Here is a 17,409-nt window from a genome sequence, read left to right on the forward strand (position 1 = left end):
GCAGCACTAAATATGATGTTCTAATGGTTATTGAAGTGGCAGGAATGACTCATGCCAGTGAAATAATGATAAGTTGAAAGATAATTGAGGATCACAAAGTGGTGCCAGCAACTTCCCCCCTTCACTGAGGCTAATTAACACCCTTGTTAATTCCAATTAACAATGCAAATGAGGAGTAATCTTTGATTAACTTGCACAAAGTTCCTTGTTGGTTTGTGAATGTCCTTAAAGATTTACTCTGTTGATGCATCACTGCAATAAAAGGCTAGGGAAAATAATAATTACTCCTAAACGTTAGAAGGACTTACATTTTAATTACTGAGGTTCCTCCCTCTCAGACGCATTTCAACAAGCGGACTAACTTTTACCCCCATTATTAATACACAAATTACTGGCTAATTACAGTGGATCTGCCATGGGATTCATTAAGTAGGCTATGGAATTTCTAAAGGAGCTAATTAAACGGGCAGTGCCATTTATTTGATAAAAAAAACAGAACTAGTCTTGCCATTTCCACTGCTCCATTTTGATGTGAAACAATGGCAATGGACAAACCATTTTATTGTATGCACTTTTATACATACATAAATAAATAGGGAACTGGTGAGATACTAAATAAATACAAGTTGAAACCATTACACCCCTGCTATGATCACGCTCAGTGGCATCATAATGAATAGTAAACAAACGACTTCCCATGTCTGATCACTTGACAGTTCATTGATATATCTTCTGAATTAAGATAATCATTCCATGACAAGGTCCAGATTAATATGCCAATCATGATTGCACAAGGGATGTTTGTGAGCCACAAATGGTTACTTGTTGGAATTTTATTTTTATCATATTAATTGCTTTTCTCACAAGATAAAAATGTAACCAAATTGTCTGGCATGTTTGATATTGCCAAGATATCTCAGAATTCCTTGACCAAGAATTTGTTCCCTATTCTTGACTGACAAAGCAGATACCAGGATATGATGGGTGCAACATTACAGTGAAAATACTCTGAATATCCAGTTGTCAACATCTTATTTTTGTCACTAAATTACAAAAAGAGTGCATTTGGAATATAGGTTACTTGGCTGCCAATTGGCTGACAATGAAGTAACTGCTAGCTATTGTCTTAAAATATATTTATATGTAAGAACCTCACCTGTTTAAAAAAAAAAAATGAAGAGTTCCTCTAATTCAATATGATTAAACATTATACACATATGATCACAGCTGGAATTGCAACAATACAAGCCTGATTATCATTATGATATGATATTACATGTGGGCCAAACAGGCATTTTGAAAATGTTTCACAAATACTCAAGAAATAGGCAAGATTTCATTTATTGCTAAATGCTATATTGACACATACCACTATTACTCCTGAAGCACAAAAATGTAGACATATGTAAACACAAGTTTTAAATGATTTCTCTGTGACTAAAGTCAGCACTCAAATCAGATCTATATTTAAAAAAAACACTGAATTCAAAGTCCAAACAGATTATATCTGTACTACAAGCAGGCAGCCCTTTATTAGGTCAGACACCTTCACACACATTTTCTTCCACAGAGCTTTGTACAGGTTATACAAGCTTATAAAATTAAAAGAGAAAGAAATCAACTATTTACAGTATTTTGTGCAAACAAAAATGTAATCTCAAACATCTGAAAGGCATGCATTGAAGTAAACTTTGGCCAAATCAACCAAAATATCTCTTTTTTTTTCTTCTAAACATTTTGCATGTTTGCTCATGATCACATACTGTGGTATCAAAACCAGTGAGTCTCTACAACTGCACAATGAGAGAGACAGCTTTGTGTGACAGTGCCCTGTCACAGGCTTAATCACACAGTGGCTCTGATGCACAGCATTGTCTGTCTGTCAGTGTAAAATGAACACCCAAGTGCTTTGGTATGTTGGCACAGACACTGAGGAGGACAGGTTCCACATTGGTCTATACTGGTCAGAGAAATCATTTGGCAGTGCATAGGAACCTGTGCGATACCTTTTACAAGTAAATGCTGCCATTTCAGCTCCCTTTCAAAATCAATTCAAACTTTATATGAGTGTCAAAGCATTGCTATAGTATGTCTATGGCCACTTTTAAGCCAAAGTAGGTGAAAATATACTGCAGTATTGAAGTCTTTTTTCAAATTTCAAAAATATTTTGTACATTTTTTGTAGTGATCTATTTCAACATGATCTATTCATTCCCAAACATATTTATATAAAATATATTCTCAATACCATCCATTAAAACTGCTAACCTTTTACATAAATAAAAAATAAACATCTTCCAAAGCACTGACTGTCTAGCACTAAATCTAACGGGTTACATATTTTCCTCCCTCTTGCATGTAATGTAAGCCAAGAATTAAATTATCTTGTGAATACAGTGAATACACTCATCAATACTTGTATAGACGCACAGGGCAAAAGGCTTTTCTCTAGGTTACACTCTTATCTCATCACACATCAAGCAGCCTTCGAGGCAATTTACACCCATAAACAGATTCAACTGATGTTCAGAACATGAACATACAGATAACACTATAAAACAACATACAATGAAGGAGAAGGACAAGAAACAGAAGTTAAAATATGACTACACACACATACAAAAAAACATAAAAAACAGAACATGGAGGTCATGCCATGTCCCTGGAGGATGATGTTGGTGTGATGGCAGGCGGAGCACTGCTGCCCCCCTGTGGCCGAACGCTGCCGATGCCGTGGAGGTGGGCTGCCCGGCCTCCCCTGCCGCCCTGAGCCACGGCCGTGGGGGAGAGTAGGGAGGGGGAAGAGGGCGAGGAGGAGGAGGAGGTGGAGGTGGGGGACACGGAGGAAGAGGAGGAGTAAGAGTAAGAGGAGGAGGAAGAGGAGGAGTAGTTGAGGCCAGAGGACGAGGTGGTGGGGATGCTGACGGGGTGATGGGATGGGGAGGTGTGGGGGCGGCCATTTTGAGTCTGCTGCTGCTGCTGCTGCTGCAGGAGAGAAAGGGTCTGGCCTTTGCCCCCGTGGAGCTGGAGGGAGTCGTTGGAGGGGACGGGGCGGGGGAGGGCGTGGGCTGAGGTGCGAATGTGCCGGCCAAGACTTAGACACGGAATGGAGGACTTGGAGGGGGAAATGGGGGTGGAGGAGAGGGCAGAGGAGGAGGAGGAGGAAGAGGCAGATGATGGATTAGTAGGCTTAGACATGTTTGAGTTAGGAGAAGACAAGCTACCTTTTCCAGAGCTAGGACAAAAGGCTGGGATCTTAGAAGCAGGTAAAGCAAGGAAAGCATGTTTACTATCCCCATCAGTTTTCACAGAACTCCCGTTAGCCTGCAAACAAAGATGCCGAAAGACATGGAATGTCAAGTAGGATGATTACACAGCTCCATGATGATTATTTGCTTTTCTTTTTTCTCATTTCACCAGTATGTACTGCAAGACATTACTTGAACACAATTATACATTTTCATCCAAATGAAACACATAGGGGGCTAATACACAGCTGTGGTAAAACATTACTGGATTTGTTTCAAATGATCTTTCTTTTGGCTTGACAGCAATACTGCTTAAGAGATTCAAGGAATATAAAATGACTGTTCTCGTTAATGTGCTTATGGGTTGTTACACAATGAACATGCTCAAGGTGGCATGGTAGAAGTGTATGGAAACAGTTGTGACCAGCAAGACAAGGAGAGAAGGAAACATCACAGCTGATTCACATAGGCACAGTCCACTCCACAAGAAAACATTCACGGTTCACACTTTTACAACGCTGAACAAAACAACTGTTTCTTTCTGCCATTTTTAATCAAGAATGAGTGTCCCTCCATAAAACTGCTGCCTTACAGCAGAACTACCTGTCTGAACTGCCTCTGGGTATCTTGGAGCTTTTGCGATTTCCCGGCTTTCTCCGCGCTCGCGCCGGGCTGCTGTCGGGTCTTGGGTGAAGGCAGTGTGGGTCTAGACGTGGAGGACGAACCGCCGCTGTTCTAGAATGATAAACAGGAAGACGGTCAGCGAATCGGCCAACGTGTGAGCCGACAGCTCCAGAGGCGAGTAGAGCAGGAGAGATTTCAGATTATAGACATGATTCTGGAAGGAGAAAATTGGCGGCGGCATGCTTAAGTCAACCCAAAAGAAAACCCCATTATGACTTTGAGTCAAGTCATGCACAATGAAGTTCATCAAGATCAAGACTTCCTTTCTGGGAAAAAAGAGAGAGTTCATTGGTCTATGCCCAAATTCAAGCTTGAGAGGCCAAACAAATATTAGGACTGAACACATACACACAGACACACACACATACCTGACACACACACACACACACACAAATACAGACACACACATAAACAAACATAGAGAGAGAGAGAGAGAATGAGAAAAAAGTTAAGAAAAAGAAAAAAGAAACCAAGAGACCCACAAATCAAGTCCATAATCATGTCAACCCGAAATCACACACAGGACTCAGAAGCAGAGGGAATCCCAGTGTTTGTCCCACTCCCAGCACCTAGGAAAACACTTGTGATTTAATAAATCAGTGATTAGAGTTGGGGGTGGGGGAGGGGTGAGCCCACAAGCAGACCCAAGGCACCGGCGTTAAAGGGGGGATTGGGGTGGGGGGAGCAGCTGGAGAGAGACCTGTTTACTGCTGGCGCTGCTGCTGGAGGAGGAGGAAGACGAGGACCCAGATGAGGGGGAAGGGCCAGAGGCGGAGGTGGCCGACGGCCGGGGCAGGAGGTGAGGCTTGGCCTTCTTCCGCAGAGAGGACCCCTTCTGGGCCTTGGATGACTCATGAGGGGGGGTGCGCTTGGAGGGACTTCCCTCCGTCTGAGAGCAGTCGGAGACTGACCGCTTCACCTTGGTGCCTCCCCGTGGGGAAGAGGGCTCCTGGGGTGGGGTTTGGGACTTGGGCCCCATGTCACTGATGGTGCTCTCTAGTTCCTTGATGGTCTCCTCCAGGCTGTCAAGGGTCTTGAAGGTGTTCTTACGGATCTCCTCTGTCCGTCTTTGGGTCTGAGGTGCCACTTTGGCTTTTGATGGAGTAACCGGTGCTGAAGAGGAGGTCTGGTTGGCCTTGGATTTACCGTGGATCTCAAACCGTTTGGCCACCTTCAGCTCCTTGGTGGTGCCGTCCAACTCTTCCTCGTCCTCGTAGACCACCACCTGCAGGGTCTTCTTGCCCGTTTTGGTCCCCGTGCGAAGCGCCTGCCCTATGGCGGCCAGTTGCTTCTTGGGGAACTTGAATTTGAACTTCTTCTTGGCGTCTTGCTTTGGGTCGTTCAGAGAGAGCTCGGGTATAGAGCCGTCGACGGCCTCGGGGGACAAAGGCTCCGTCGGACTCAGGGGCTTACTGACCTCAATAGCAGCAGCAGGCCTCTTTGGCTTCAGTTCAGCCTTGTCTGTTCTGGCCAAACCTATACCAGTTGCAACAGTTACCTCTCTTGCCTTGATCTCTTTCCTGGCTCTCCTCTCCAACTCCTCCTGCTGCCGCTCCTCCTCCTCCTCCTCCTCGCTCTCCTCATCGATCCTGTCCTCCGACAGCATCCGGTCCAGCTCCTCCTCACCCTCGAAGATGGTCGACAGCCGCTTGTAGGCCTGCCGGATCTCCATGGGCTCATCGAAGATGATGATGACGGGCTTGCGGTCAAAGCCGCAGTCCTCGGGTGCGCACACCGTCTGGTCCATACCTACTTTGACCGTCTGCATGTCGCCACCATTGGTGTTGTTCACTAGATCTTTGTATTCCCCAGTGGACAGTGCCTGCACTTTTGTCTGGGTGATCATGAAGGCAATGCTGTCGGTGGACGGGGGAGGGGGGCCCTCCTCGTCTGGGAGGTCTGGGCTCAATCCGGACTCCTCCGCGTACCTCAAGCGGCCCCTATTAGACCTCATCACCACCTCCTCATTGACCAGATTCTCCCCGTTTGGTGCCGTGGTGGCCTGCCCACCCGGAACTCCATTCACTGGCTTCTGAGTAACAGCACTGTGTTTGGCAGGCGCAGCGTTCCTCTTTTGGGCAGCCTGTGAGAGCACAGGTTCTGGGTTAGGGCTTCTCTCTGTCTCAGGACAGACTGGCCACGGCCCAGACCTGTCTGTGTGCTGTGTGGATGGCTGCGCGCTTGGGCATTGGCCTGCTGCTTTATGGGAAACTGTGGGGAATTCAGCTGATGTTAATAACTTTGGCTTCTGGGAAAGGTCAAAAGCATTCGCATGTGCCACCTTGGTTTGGGGAAGGGTTCGCTCCCTGCCCTCCTTTTGTTCTGCTGTGTCTGCTGCAGGATGCTCATTGGAAATCTGTCCAGTGACGTAATATATCACCTGACAAGACAAAAAGATCACAGCACCCTGAAGACAGTGCCAAGCTAATAAAACATGGTGGTGTGGTTTCCAAATGAAATACAAGTAAAGAAAAGGCGATAGACTATTTACCCTGGAACCTTGTGGAGTGGAATCCTTTCCATCCTTAGTTTGGTTTGTCGCTTCACCCTGGTGACCCGGGGTCTGCTAGGATAGTTTATTAGCATAGCATTATTGACTCAAATGTTCTACTTGGCTGTACTTGGGAAGAATGAGGAATGTGCCCATCTTAAAATGTACTACAAACCAATGATCTTGTGTCAGTGGCAAAGAATAAAGAATTACACAAAGTGCTTGATGTTTCCTGAAACTGAACACAAAGCACTAAGCTACATGACTTTTTCACAGGCATTTTCATCTGATGGGCAAATGACACCGTGATTCAGAAAAAAATGAAAATGACAGTTTCATCAGAAAGGGTAATAGGTAGGTGATCCTGCTGGAAATGAGAGATTAGGATTAGGGAAAATAGCATGATTAATCATATCATTACAGTCAGTGAGGCATAAGGGTGTTAGAGAGTGTGACATGCTCTCATTGCAAACATGTCATCGGAAAACCATTACGTCATCTATATACAAAAAAACAGAATGCATTCAAAAGAGAGCAGAAACTCTAGAAACAGAACAGTTAGACAGCTTTTAGACAGCCAAGTGCACAGACATGGCACTTGGACCTGGTCTCATTCAAAGAAGAAAAAAAGAAATCTGAAGTAGTAAGATCAAAAAAATGTAAAAGCAGTTAGTGGCACATCAGCATTAGGGGCATCAGCATTCAGAGCCGGGCACATGGAATCCTAACTACAGCGCTAAAGCTACAGCCAGGCGAGGGGTTAGGTGGGCAGCTCAGCTCTACTCTCGGCACTCGGCTGGTGCCAGTGGGGCAGCAGAGGGCAGTTAGATGGCACTACACCCGTTACCTTTGTGTCTTGGGGTGTGTGGGGGGGCTGGGGACTCTGGCTCCAGCACCTCCAGCTCAACATTTGAGAGGTCAACAAAACATTTTGCCTCTAACTCTTTAACGGTGCACCTCTCAAACACCTGAATGGGGTTAAAGCACAAGGCGGTCAGGCCATTGTGGACACATTTTTAGAATAAAATGTCATATGAAAATTCACATTGAACGTAATCTCCAGTCATTTTAATGTTGAATTTCCATATTTAATGTATTTACATTTGAGCTATACAATAAGCTTTAATTTTAAGCTGAGTGAAAAAAAAGGTCAATATGTTAGAGAGAGAACAAAGTCCAAAACCATGTGAGAAGAAGTAACCCAAGAGCTTTTTAAAAGGACAGAGAAATCTGCTGTTCTCCCATTTCACCAAAAGAGAGCAGCATAACCGTAGCCAAGAGGAACAAGCCATGAGTCACTGGTGCCGATGTACATGCAGCGCAATGCATACTTCTATCTTTTCCAGTCTTTTGACATTCTTTCCTCACCCTTTTTATCTACTGCAGTCTTTCGGTACCTTTTCGGTGTGTGTGTGTGTGTTAGTGAAAATGTGTTATTCAGTGCTTTTTAACCTATCAGTCCTCTGGGTTGTGTTATCTCTCCCTGTTTGTTTATGTGTGTGAGCTTGACTGAAAAGACAGGAGGGCATGAGTGTGTGATGAGGAGATCTGGACCCCTGACAGTTCCACTCACCTGCAGCTCGGCCATGATCTTATCTCCCTCATCCTCCTCGTCACCATCGGCCAAAGAGGGAGCGGCACTGGCGGCTGCCCGAGGAGTGAGCGGGGGGGCGGTGGCCCCAGTGGGCGGGGGGCTCTGGGGTTTGGGCTTGATCTCTGGGGGCACCTTGAGCGCTTTGGGCCGGGTGGACTCCTCCTCCACCTCCTCTCCCTCACCCTCCTGCAAACACAGGAGCACACAAAAACCCAGCTGGAGTGCGACCGACATTCTGCCCCCCTCCATCTCGCTCTGAACCTCTGCCAGGAGGATGAAATTTCAGCAGGCAGCCATTGCACACCGCTGCTGCTGATGCACTGTGTAGGAAGTCCTACCCTGGGCGAGTGTGACACACCCGGGCAAACTAACTTTGCTACACTTTTTTCATGAGGGTTTTCTTTCTGTTGCCCGTATGTGAACACATGCGTCTGGGAATGTGGCTTGACAGGGTGGTGACTCAGTCAGCTCAGTCATTTCTATGGTAACACGCTTTCAAACACACACACACACACACATATAAGCAATGTGGAAGTATTTAGTATGTCCCTCTAAACAATGTTCATACCCTGAAGACATCTATCTGCATTAGTCAATCATATTTTGCGGTAAACTGAATAGAAACAAACTCAGGCATGCGTGCACACACATACACACATGAACCCACACCCACACCCATACACTTTCACACACAAAGGCCACCCAAACCTGAGCGGAGGTCGAGTCCTTCCTGTTGTGCGAGGCGTAGATGACCTCTCCTGACCTCCCGGTGGTCAGGCCTGATCCACTGGGGAAGAAACGGCGGGGTGGGGGAGGGGGAGGAGACTTGCTGGCCTTCTCTGCTGAGCCGGCCCTCGCTCGGTCCACGCTGGGCCTGTGAGGCTTCTCAATGGCTGGCCTCTGTGCTCGCTCCGCCGAGCCGGCCGCTGCCACTGGTTTGTCAGCTAAGGGTTTTGGTGGCAGCTCTGAGAGAGGGGTGCGAAAGACGTTCAGTGACACACACACACACACACAAAAGGGACTTGGGCGTACTGTTTCATTTGCATAGCTATTTAGTTTAGACTGTTTAAAAAGCCTTGTATGAAAATACTGGTAATGCAGTGCTAAATGCAGAGTGCTTGAAAATGGTATAATTTTGATTTTGAGATGTGGATATTTTGTACAATTTTTTTTAAAGTAGCTACTTTTCTGCAACACCTGCCTTTTAGTGCCTTGCTTAAGGGAACATCGGTGGCTACCTGGAATCAAACCAATTACTTTGTGGCTTCTGCTTGCTAACCTTGCTAGCCAGTTCCATAACCACTGCACTTTTATGGTTTCTGTAAAACTTTCAATTTCTCTTCAGTTCCAATGGTTAAGGCAGTCTCTTGAGAGATTTGACTTAACAAATAATTTTCCCAGGGTATGCGGGACCTCTCATGTCCTTACCAGGAGCAGAGGCTGCGGGTAAGGGGGCCTCCACCTCATCTGGCTGGGCCTGCGCTGGCGTCTCCCCCTGGGCAGGCACCTCTAGGCTGGGGATGGCCTGCATCAGGCTGTCCTGGGTCTGCTGGAGGAGCCTCTCCATCTCTGCCCCATCAGGCTGCCCTGGACTGGGTCCAGCCTGCGGCTCTTCCTCCTCCTCCTCCTCTCCCTCTTCCTTCTCCTCCTCCTCTCCATCTTCCTTCTCCTCCTCCCACTGCCTCTCTGGGGATGGTGGCTGCGGACAGAACACAGGTCATCACGCGATGCATGCATATGCAATGCATACAACTTTTTAATGGGGAGTTTTGATAGATTCTCCTTTGCTTTCCCACATTAATGTGTTATAAACCAGGCTGTATGCTTGGGTTCTGTAGCTAAGAAATGTTATTTGTATTTACATGCTCTATTTAGCCAGAGCTCTGTGGTGTTCATAATTTATTATGGCACACAAAAGGCTTCAGGCGTTACTGGTGCAGTTCAGTACGGTAAGCTTTTAAATGCTTTGAGAATAAGATGATAAACAGGGGTAATTCACATGAATTTACAAAACGGTAAAACATTTTTGTTATTAAATCAAATGCATCTCATCCTTGACGACCTGTAAAAACTGCTTGAAAGCAAGGAGCGTGGAGCCTAATCATTAGCATAGTTCTTCAAAGGCACAGCATTTTAGCTTTGATGCTGACTACATTACTGCACATGCCCTCTATTTTATTGTTTCTGCACAGATGAGTCGTGACTCACACACCCTGCATGACCTGCTAACACGCTCTGCCTCTGACCAGTGGCACTGACCTCAGTGCTGGCGCCTCTGTGTCTCAGGCTGCCCCTGCTGCTGCCGCCACTTGGGGGCTCTTCGGTGCCGAGGGGGGGCGGTGTGTCCGAGCCACTGGTGGTGCCGGGGCCCGGGGCGTTCTCCGCGTGGCCAGCCCTGGGCAGTGTGGTCCTCTTCTGCAGCGCGGGGCTGCTCTCACGGCTGCGAGGGCTCACCTTGGCCACGGTGGGAGAGTCGCGTGCGTGCGTCGGGGTGAGTGGTGGGCTGGCGTGGTGGCCGTGGCCGAGGCTGGCCGAGTGCTGGCAGACGGGCGCGGAGACGGGCGCACTGCGCACGCGGTGCACCACCACCGGCGAAGAGGGCGTGAGCTCCGAGCGGATGGCGGTGCCGGCCGGCGACCGCGGCCCCAGAGTCGGGGAGCTCCGCGAGGAGCCCGAGGAGTCGGAGCCGTCGGCCGCCACTGGAGACGCCTCGGCCGTCACGGCTCTGGTGGGCTCTGGAGAGGGCAGGACTCCCTCAGTGGCACATCTGCACAGAGGCAAAGAGTCAGACAACACCCAAACAAACAACAGCAGCAACAACTCTGCAGCAGCCTGAGGCCATGGCCACTATTCAAACATGTTTGGCAGTACTACACGGTTCATGTCCACACTTGTCTGTCTCTGTCACAACCTCCTTCTGGGTTTACACTGCACTAGATTGATGATGGACTCCCCCCTGACTCAACATTACCACCACTCAGCATTTGCCACTCACATCTCCACTCTTAGCCTGGTAAGCAACCACTCGTGAACTTCACCATCAGTACCCCCACCTTCACACCCACACCTCACCCACACACGCACACCTCACCCACACACACACACATACACACACTTCCCCCAGTCCCAGAGATACCTCCTGAGGCAGCTGAGGGTCTCCGTCAGGGCCTTGACTCTCTTCAGCATGCTGTCCATCTTGTGCGGCTCCTCTTTGAGGAAGCGCACGGCCTCCACCTCCACCCGCAGCACGGAGCGCATCTTGGTCTGCAGCCCCGGGAACTCGCCTGAGGGGCGCACACACCCGTCACATGAGTCACACAGGACCAGCACTCACACACCAGCTGCTGGAGCCATCTAGGCATGCACACACTCAAAACATGCAGGCATATACATATCTGTTTTTGAAATGTGCTGGAGAGAATTACAGGTTTAGATTGGGTGGTCATGACTTTTACAACTTTGTCTATTTTGCCAATTGTCTCATAGCATTACAAAATGATAGTGTGCAATTCTAACAGTGATACCATTTCTATCGTCAGGGTTTTTAGTGCAGTGTTTATGGACAGTCAGCCACATTCCAACACTGGTTTTGGCAGTGCAAGTACAGACGACTGTTCTGGGCTGCTCAGTTTTTAAGCCCTTCCCTCAGCCATCTGTGAAAATGTCAATGTTAGCTCGAAGGTAAGTGCGAGTCCCGAATCACAATCACCTTTGAGTCCAGCCAAGGCCTCCCCCACTTTCCTCAAGTTGACCGCTCCCTCCTCCACATCCTTCAGCGTGATTGGCCGTTGGGTCATCCTAGAGGCGGAGTCTTTCTTCAGCCTCTCCACATACTTCTCCAGCTCCCTTTTGTAGTCACAACAAAAACAGCAGCATCATTAGCTGAGCCTCTCCTGTCCGTACTCAGGCCTCGTCCCCTCGCTATACACTGCTGACCACAACGTAAACAAGTCACCACATCAACCCCCTCTCCTTAAAATACTCTACATGAGAAAGACCACAGCGATTTGGTTGTATAAGAGAAGAAAAAAAAGAAGGAAAGAATAGTTTGTCGGAGAGGGGGAATGGATCTCCCCAGAGGATTACCACCACATGAGCTGAATTTATGTCAAATGTTAGATGACAAGGACAGAAAAAAAACTTTTTTTTTTGTTCCTTGAGCACAAGCCAAACACAAAGTTAGAGGGGAAATATTCCCACGATCGAAGCTTGGGTGGCAGAAGCGTGTGTGTGTGTGTGTGTGTTGGGGGAGAACCAGTTTAACATGCTCAGGTGGAGTCTGTTGACAAAAAGTCTCAAAGGGAGCAGCAGTGGCTCCAACTCTCTGGAGTGACTAAAGGCTAAAGAGCAAATGGCCACAACCCAGTGAGAGCACAGCTCACTACAGAGCCTCAGCAATAACACCTCTAAAGACTCCCTCCCTTCACATCCTGGCAGATTGGCAGGGTTTGTCAACGCTGGCTAATTCCAAGTAACCAGCGGGAGACAGAGCTCTGTGCCCTGGGGGAGCCGTGCGCGCCATAGCTTGCTCTGCACAATTGCTGATGTCATTGCTCAGTGGTGAGGGTGTGAGCATTGACTGTGTGTGTGCGTGCAGGCCTGAGCTCTGGGCCGCCCCTAGGGATCTGCTCAGGACACAGACGTGGCTGCATGTTCAGGCAGTGATCATTAGCACGGCACAGCCACTTGCACGTCTTTTTCATGAGTATGAGTCTTTGTTTGTTCAGCCAAGTGAACTGAGAGTAGTGGAGAAACATTTTGCCTCCAATTTGGTTTAAGCAAATACGCACCAAGGAGCATGACCTCGAAACACTGTTTACGTCCATCCACACAATGCTTGTTTTGCATTCTGTTTTTTTTTATCTTAAGTTAAACACTATCTACATAAGAACCTCTCGTCTGGTTTCTCTGCTGAGGCAACAAGCTGAGGCAAAACCAAATGACTGCACAGCACTCCCCACCCTGACTCACACACACACACACACACACACATGCACGTACACACACACACACACACACACACACACACACACACACACACACAAACAAGTATCTGGTGGGACTTTTTTAACCCGACTGGTGGTGTGGGCCGAGCGCTGGCATGGTGCCAAATCAGGCACTGGGGTCAGATATCTCGGCAGCCCCTCATTTCCTGACACGTCTGCTCCTCTGAGATGTGGCTCCAAACAAAACGCTTATCATGGTACGCTCGGCGGCAGGCCGCGGCCATAATTACCCTATGTGCAAATCGGGAGAGAAGACCTGCTTGCGTTCACGTTTAAAGGGGGGAAGCACAGGCTTGACAAATCGCCCAGTCATGACGGCAGCCAGTGGCCAGTGTAATTACCGCTCCCGATGGTAACCTTAGATCACACACATCTGATTTGGGTGGCGGGCAGCGCACAGCTGGGGGACACAGAGGGCCGCCAGCACCCACATTCTTTCTGCTTCGGCTCCATTTCTGCCCTGTCACTGGCTAATGGCTTTGAACAAGCCAAAAAAGCTGTGCCGCAGGACTTAATTCATCAGCCCCGAGAAAGGGGACTCGCTGTTTCATTAAACATCTACAGAGGTCATTACGCTCTTTAAACAGAGAGCTCATCAAGATTTATCAACCATACTAATCACCATTTCAGCTGTAAATAATAATAAATAAACACATTTTAGCTATTAACACATTAAAACTATTTTTATACAAAAGGAGCTACTAAATGCATTTGTGTTTATTTAGGCTACATTAATGCTCTCCACAGCCCCATCGTGTCTATCTGTGGACTGGGCCCTCCAGCAGAATGCAGGTGGTTACTGGTACACAAAAATATGCCCTGTTGGCAACATACACTTTCCCACTTTCCCAAGCGACTCCAGTCAGGGCGCGGCGTCTCTTACCCCAGCTGGATGAGCACCTTCTCCTCCATGGCCAGGTATGTGTGCCGCTCCTGGTCCACCTGGGACCGCTGTTTCTGCACCGGATCCTCCAGGTGCCGCAGCATGTCCGTGAACCGGCCAGTGATCTCCTGCTCGGCCCGCCGAAGCATCACCTTCATCGAGTCTTGGTTCTGGAGCTGTAAACGGACCACATGTCAACATCAACACTACTTCCTTAAGAGGATATAAACGCTAGTCCATAACAGCCCATACAGATCCAGTATGTACAAATAACATTCATACCCACACAGTGCTCTGTTTCATTCACTCATTTTGGCAGGGGATAATATACTGCTCTTAAATGCTCCATATGACAATATGTTGTCAGATCTTGTAATAAGATCCCTGGTTGTATCTCTCCCCTGTGACCTGTGGAAGCTGTGGCCTCTCCGTGATGGCGGAATCTGTGCACGTGCTGTACCTGCATCTGCTTGAGCTGGTGGAGCTGCAGGCGGAGGTCAGACACGTTCCTCCTGAAGGTGCTCAGCATGGATTGCATCTCTGTGTCTTTGGCTGACGAGTGAAGGACCACAGCCATGGAGTCGGACTGGGCAGTGCGATTCTTGGGCACGGGAACAGGTGACACTCCTGAAGGATGAAGGAAGGGTCAGCTTGAGAGCTTTACATGTGACAAACGGACAATGGTTAAAACCAGATGGACCATTGTGAAACTGTTGGATAGCTGGCTTGGCAAGTTAGCCTAGCATACCTAGCATGTAAGCTGCTCACAAAGAAAGTGAGTACTGTGCTAAAATAACTGTATAATATAATTTGTCTAATTCATTTGCATGGCAAAAACCACTGGAATGTGTACTCACCTCCACTGTTAACACTGTTAGCAGGAGATGCTGTTCTCACAGGTTTCTCTCTGAAAGGGAGAGAAAACATACAAGAGCTTTTTACAAAACAAGACAAAACACTGTTGAAGAATTCGGTATTCAGTATTGTTCTTATGATTGCATATAGGTGTACCAGTGGTATGATTATTGCTCAAAAGATTACCCGGTAGTGTCTTTGGTGGCACTAGCATTTGGCCCCTTTAAAAGTGCATGTTGGACAAGCCCTGTCAGACTGGCTATCTGCTGCTCCATGGCCTTCATCCGCTCACTGCCCGAGGAGAACACACACACACACACACACACACACACACACACACACACACACACACACACACACACACAAAGCGAGTTAAAACCTCTTTAAGACAAAGCCATGCTGGAGCACTCAAAACAACTTGCAGCACCACTCGGTCAATATTTCCTCTACACTTATATGCTGTTCTCTTGGGAGCTTGGCTGTTTCTGCTTGATGTCAGTGCCATGAACCACAACAGATATTAAGATTGGATGCCGTCCTGAAGACCTCGCTACACCACCATCTACATCTGTCACGCTTCAGCAAACAACAGCGTGTAAATGATCTGCCAGAGTTCACCACAACAATATAATCCTGTGTCTGTGACTAGATCGCTGAAAGAGAGCAACTACAAAAAAGATAGACTCCCTCGCTTTTCTTGACCATATTTGTACAAAAACACAAGCAGTGAGGGGGTTTCAAGTGTGCACATGAAAGCAAACCGCAAAGGTTTAGGAACCACAAAGGAATCCATTCTGAGGTAAATCTAGCTCACGGTAGCTTTGAGGATGTTTGCTGTACATTCTCTCGGACCGGGTTACACTGTATCACGTTGCTGTAAACATGAAAAGTGCCATTGTAGACCACACACTTCTGAGAAATGCCAGTCTGAACTCAGGTGCCTCGCAAAGGTTGGAGACGACCTCGCTCATGTTTACACACCTGGTGTGGTGGGTGCCGGGGGGTACGCCGGTCTGAAACGGCCTGGTGCCATGTCCCGGTGGCAGGTCCACAAACACGGGGGAGACCATGCTGCCATGCACGCTGGCCACCACCTCCATGGTGCCGTTGCTGTCCTTCCGGAAGGACCGGCGCATGGATGAGCCCCTCTCCACCGGTACGCCCTGCGGGGGCATGTCGATCATCCTGACCTCGTTGACCCGGTGCGGGGATGGCGGCTGTGCTTTGCCCCCGAGACTTGCCATGGGGTTCTCGGCGTACTTGCGCGACTTCTGCCGGTAGAGCGAGTGCTGCTGTGGCGGCGGCTGCTGCTGGAGGGCTCCGTCCACCGCGTCCCCGGGGCCCTGCGACGAAGACACGCTCAGCCGGCCCTCGGGGTGGCCGTACGGCTCGTACAGGGCCATGCTCTTGCTCCCGCTGCCCAGGTCCTCGTCGGGCTTGACGTCGCGGCGCTCCAGGATGGCGCTGGGGCAGGGCGTGACCGAGCGGCTGGTGGGCTGAGGCGCACTGGCCAGGCGCTCGCGGGGCAGCGTGGCGCTGCCGGCCAGGGGCAGGGAGGGACGCGGCCCAAACGGGATGCGGGAGGGCGAGGAGGGCATGGAGCGGGCAGTAGGGGGCGACATGGAGCCCTGCAGGGCGTGGAGGCTGCTGATGGGGCTCGAGGGGGCCTGCCGCAGGCTGTGCTGGCCATCTCTGCTGACGTACATCTTCTCCCGGTGGACCTGACAACAGCAGGGAGGACAACACGTTTTCATTTAGAGATAACAGATAGACTGACAGATAGGTGGACAGACGTGTAAGGGACCCACTCACTGAGGTGTCCTGATACAGAATTAATGGACAAGGCGGGGGTTCTATTCTAGATAGATAGATAGATACTTTATTGATCCCCAAGGGGAAATTCAAGGACTTCAAGGAAGATTCTATTTGCTCTATTTGCTTGCTGGTTTTCAACTGTAGTATAGTTGTTATAGTTACCATTCAAGTTTCCAGATATGGAACGGTGACATCTTTTTTAACCAGATCTATTTCATAATTGTCCCGATATACAGAAGTAATTCGGTTATTAAGTGATGATGCAATAATAGGCTAATAAATCTTTTTCTGGGTCCAATGGCTTTCAGAGCTGCTCGGTTTTTTCCATAGACAGTAAAATAAACAATTTTTCCGCTATTCAGAGTAGCCTTTAAGAAAATTGTCATCCTACTACTCACTTGTTGTCTCAACCTAATAAAATCCTATTTTTCGCAGAAGCCTGCACGTAACCCTTGATTGTATCATCTGGCTGCACACCTACAGTATTTGCTCTGTTAAAGTTAAACGATTTTGTTTTATCCTCAATAAAACGGAGGTGATGGTGACAAGGGTTGCAAGTTGCAAAAACCAGCTGGCTGTGCCAGTTTTTAACCAAAAAGCTGTTGGGCCCGTGATGTCGGACTTAACAACTGAATAGCCCCCTACCAGCCAAACATAGTATAGTATTTATAGTCTCCATGGGTATACTTTCAGGTACTGACTAACAGAAATCAACAAGATCAAAACAAAGTCAAAGCAAACAAAAAAGAAGAAGCACATAAACACACAAATTTGAACATTTTATAACTGGAGCATATTTGCATGACCCATTTCAAAAATGAGGAGTGACTCAA

The 17,409-nt window shown here is 48.2% G+C and overlaps 1 protein-coding gene across 7 annotated transcripts in view; it reads right to left on the reverse strand.

Annotated features, from left to right (window-relative positions):
• Positions 1-499: 499 nt before the first annotated feature.
• Positions 500-17,409, reverse strand: part of si:ch211-207d6.2 (sickle tail protein) — a 54,092-nt gene continuing 37,182 nt past the window's right edge. For 3 of the 7 annotated variants that reach the window (XM_048245520.1, XM_048245540.1, XM_048245547.1), the window contains 15 exons: positions 15,743-16,482; positions 14,948-15,052; positions 14,764-14,813; positions 14,367-14,533; positions 13,907-14,082; positions 11,727-11,863; positions 11,154-11,301; positions 10,277-10,784; positions 9,446-9,716; positions 8,726-8,982; positions 7,997-8,203; positions 6,424-6,498; positions 4,633-6,312; positions 3,852-3,983; positions 500-3,324 (listed from right to left, as the gene is read on the reverse strand). In XM_048245520.1, the coding sequence (XP_048101477.1) occupies positions 2,650-3,324; positions 3,852-3,983; positions 4,633-6,312; positions 6,424-6,498; positions 7,997-8,203; positions 8,726-8,982; positions 9,446-9,716; positions 10,277-10,784; positions 11,154-11,301; positions 11,727-11,863; positions 13,907-14,082; positions 14,367-14,533; positions 14,764-14,813; positions 14,948-15,052; positions 15,743-16,482 (5,328 nt within the window). In that variant the 3' untranslated portion in view covers positions 500-2,649. The remainder of the gene's footprint in view (positions 3,325-3,851; positions 3,984-4,632; positions 6,313-6,423; positions 6,499-7,996; positions 8,204-8,725; positions 8,983-9,445; positions 9,717-10,276; positions 10,785-11,153; positions 11,302-11,726; positions 11,864-13,906; positions 14,083-14,366; positions 14,534-14,763; positions 14,814-14,947; positions 15,053-15,742; positions 16,483-17,409) is intronic. The other 4 variants (XM_048245526.1, XM_048245556.1, XM_048245534.1 and 1 more) reach the window with 4 other exon arrangements.

Source organism: Alosa alosa, chromosome 1 (genome assembly GCF_017589495.1).
Source record: "Alosa alosa isolate M-15738 ecotype Scorff River chromosome 1, AALO_Geno_1.1, whole genome shotgun sequence".
NCBI lineage: Eukaryota > Metazoa > Chordata > Actinopteri > Clupeiformes > Clupeidae > Alosa > Alosa alosa.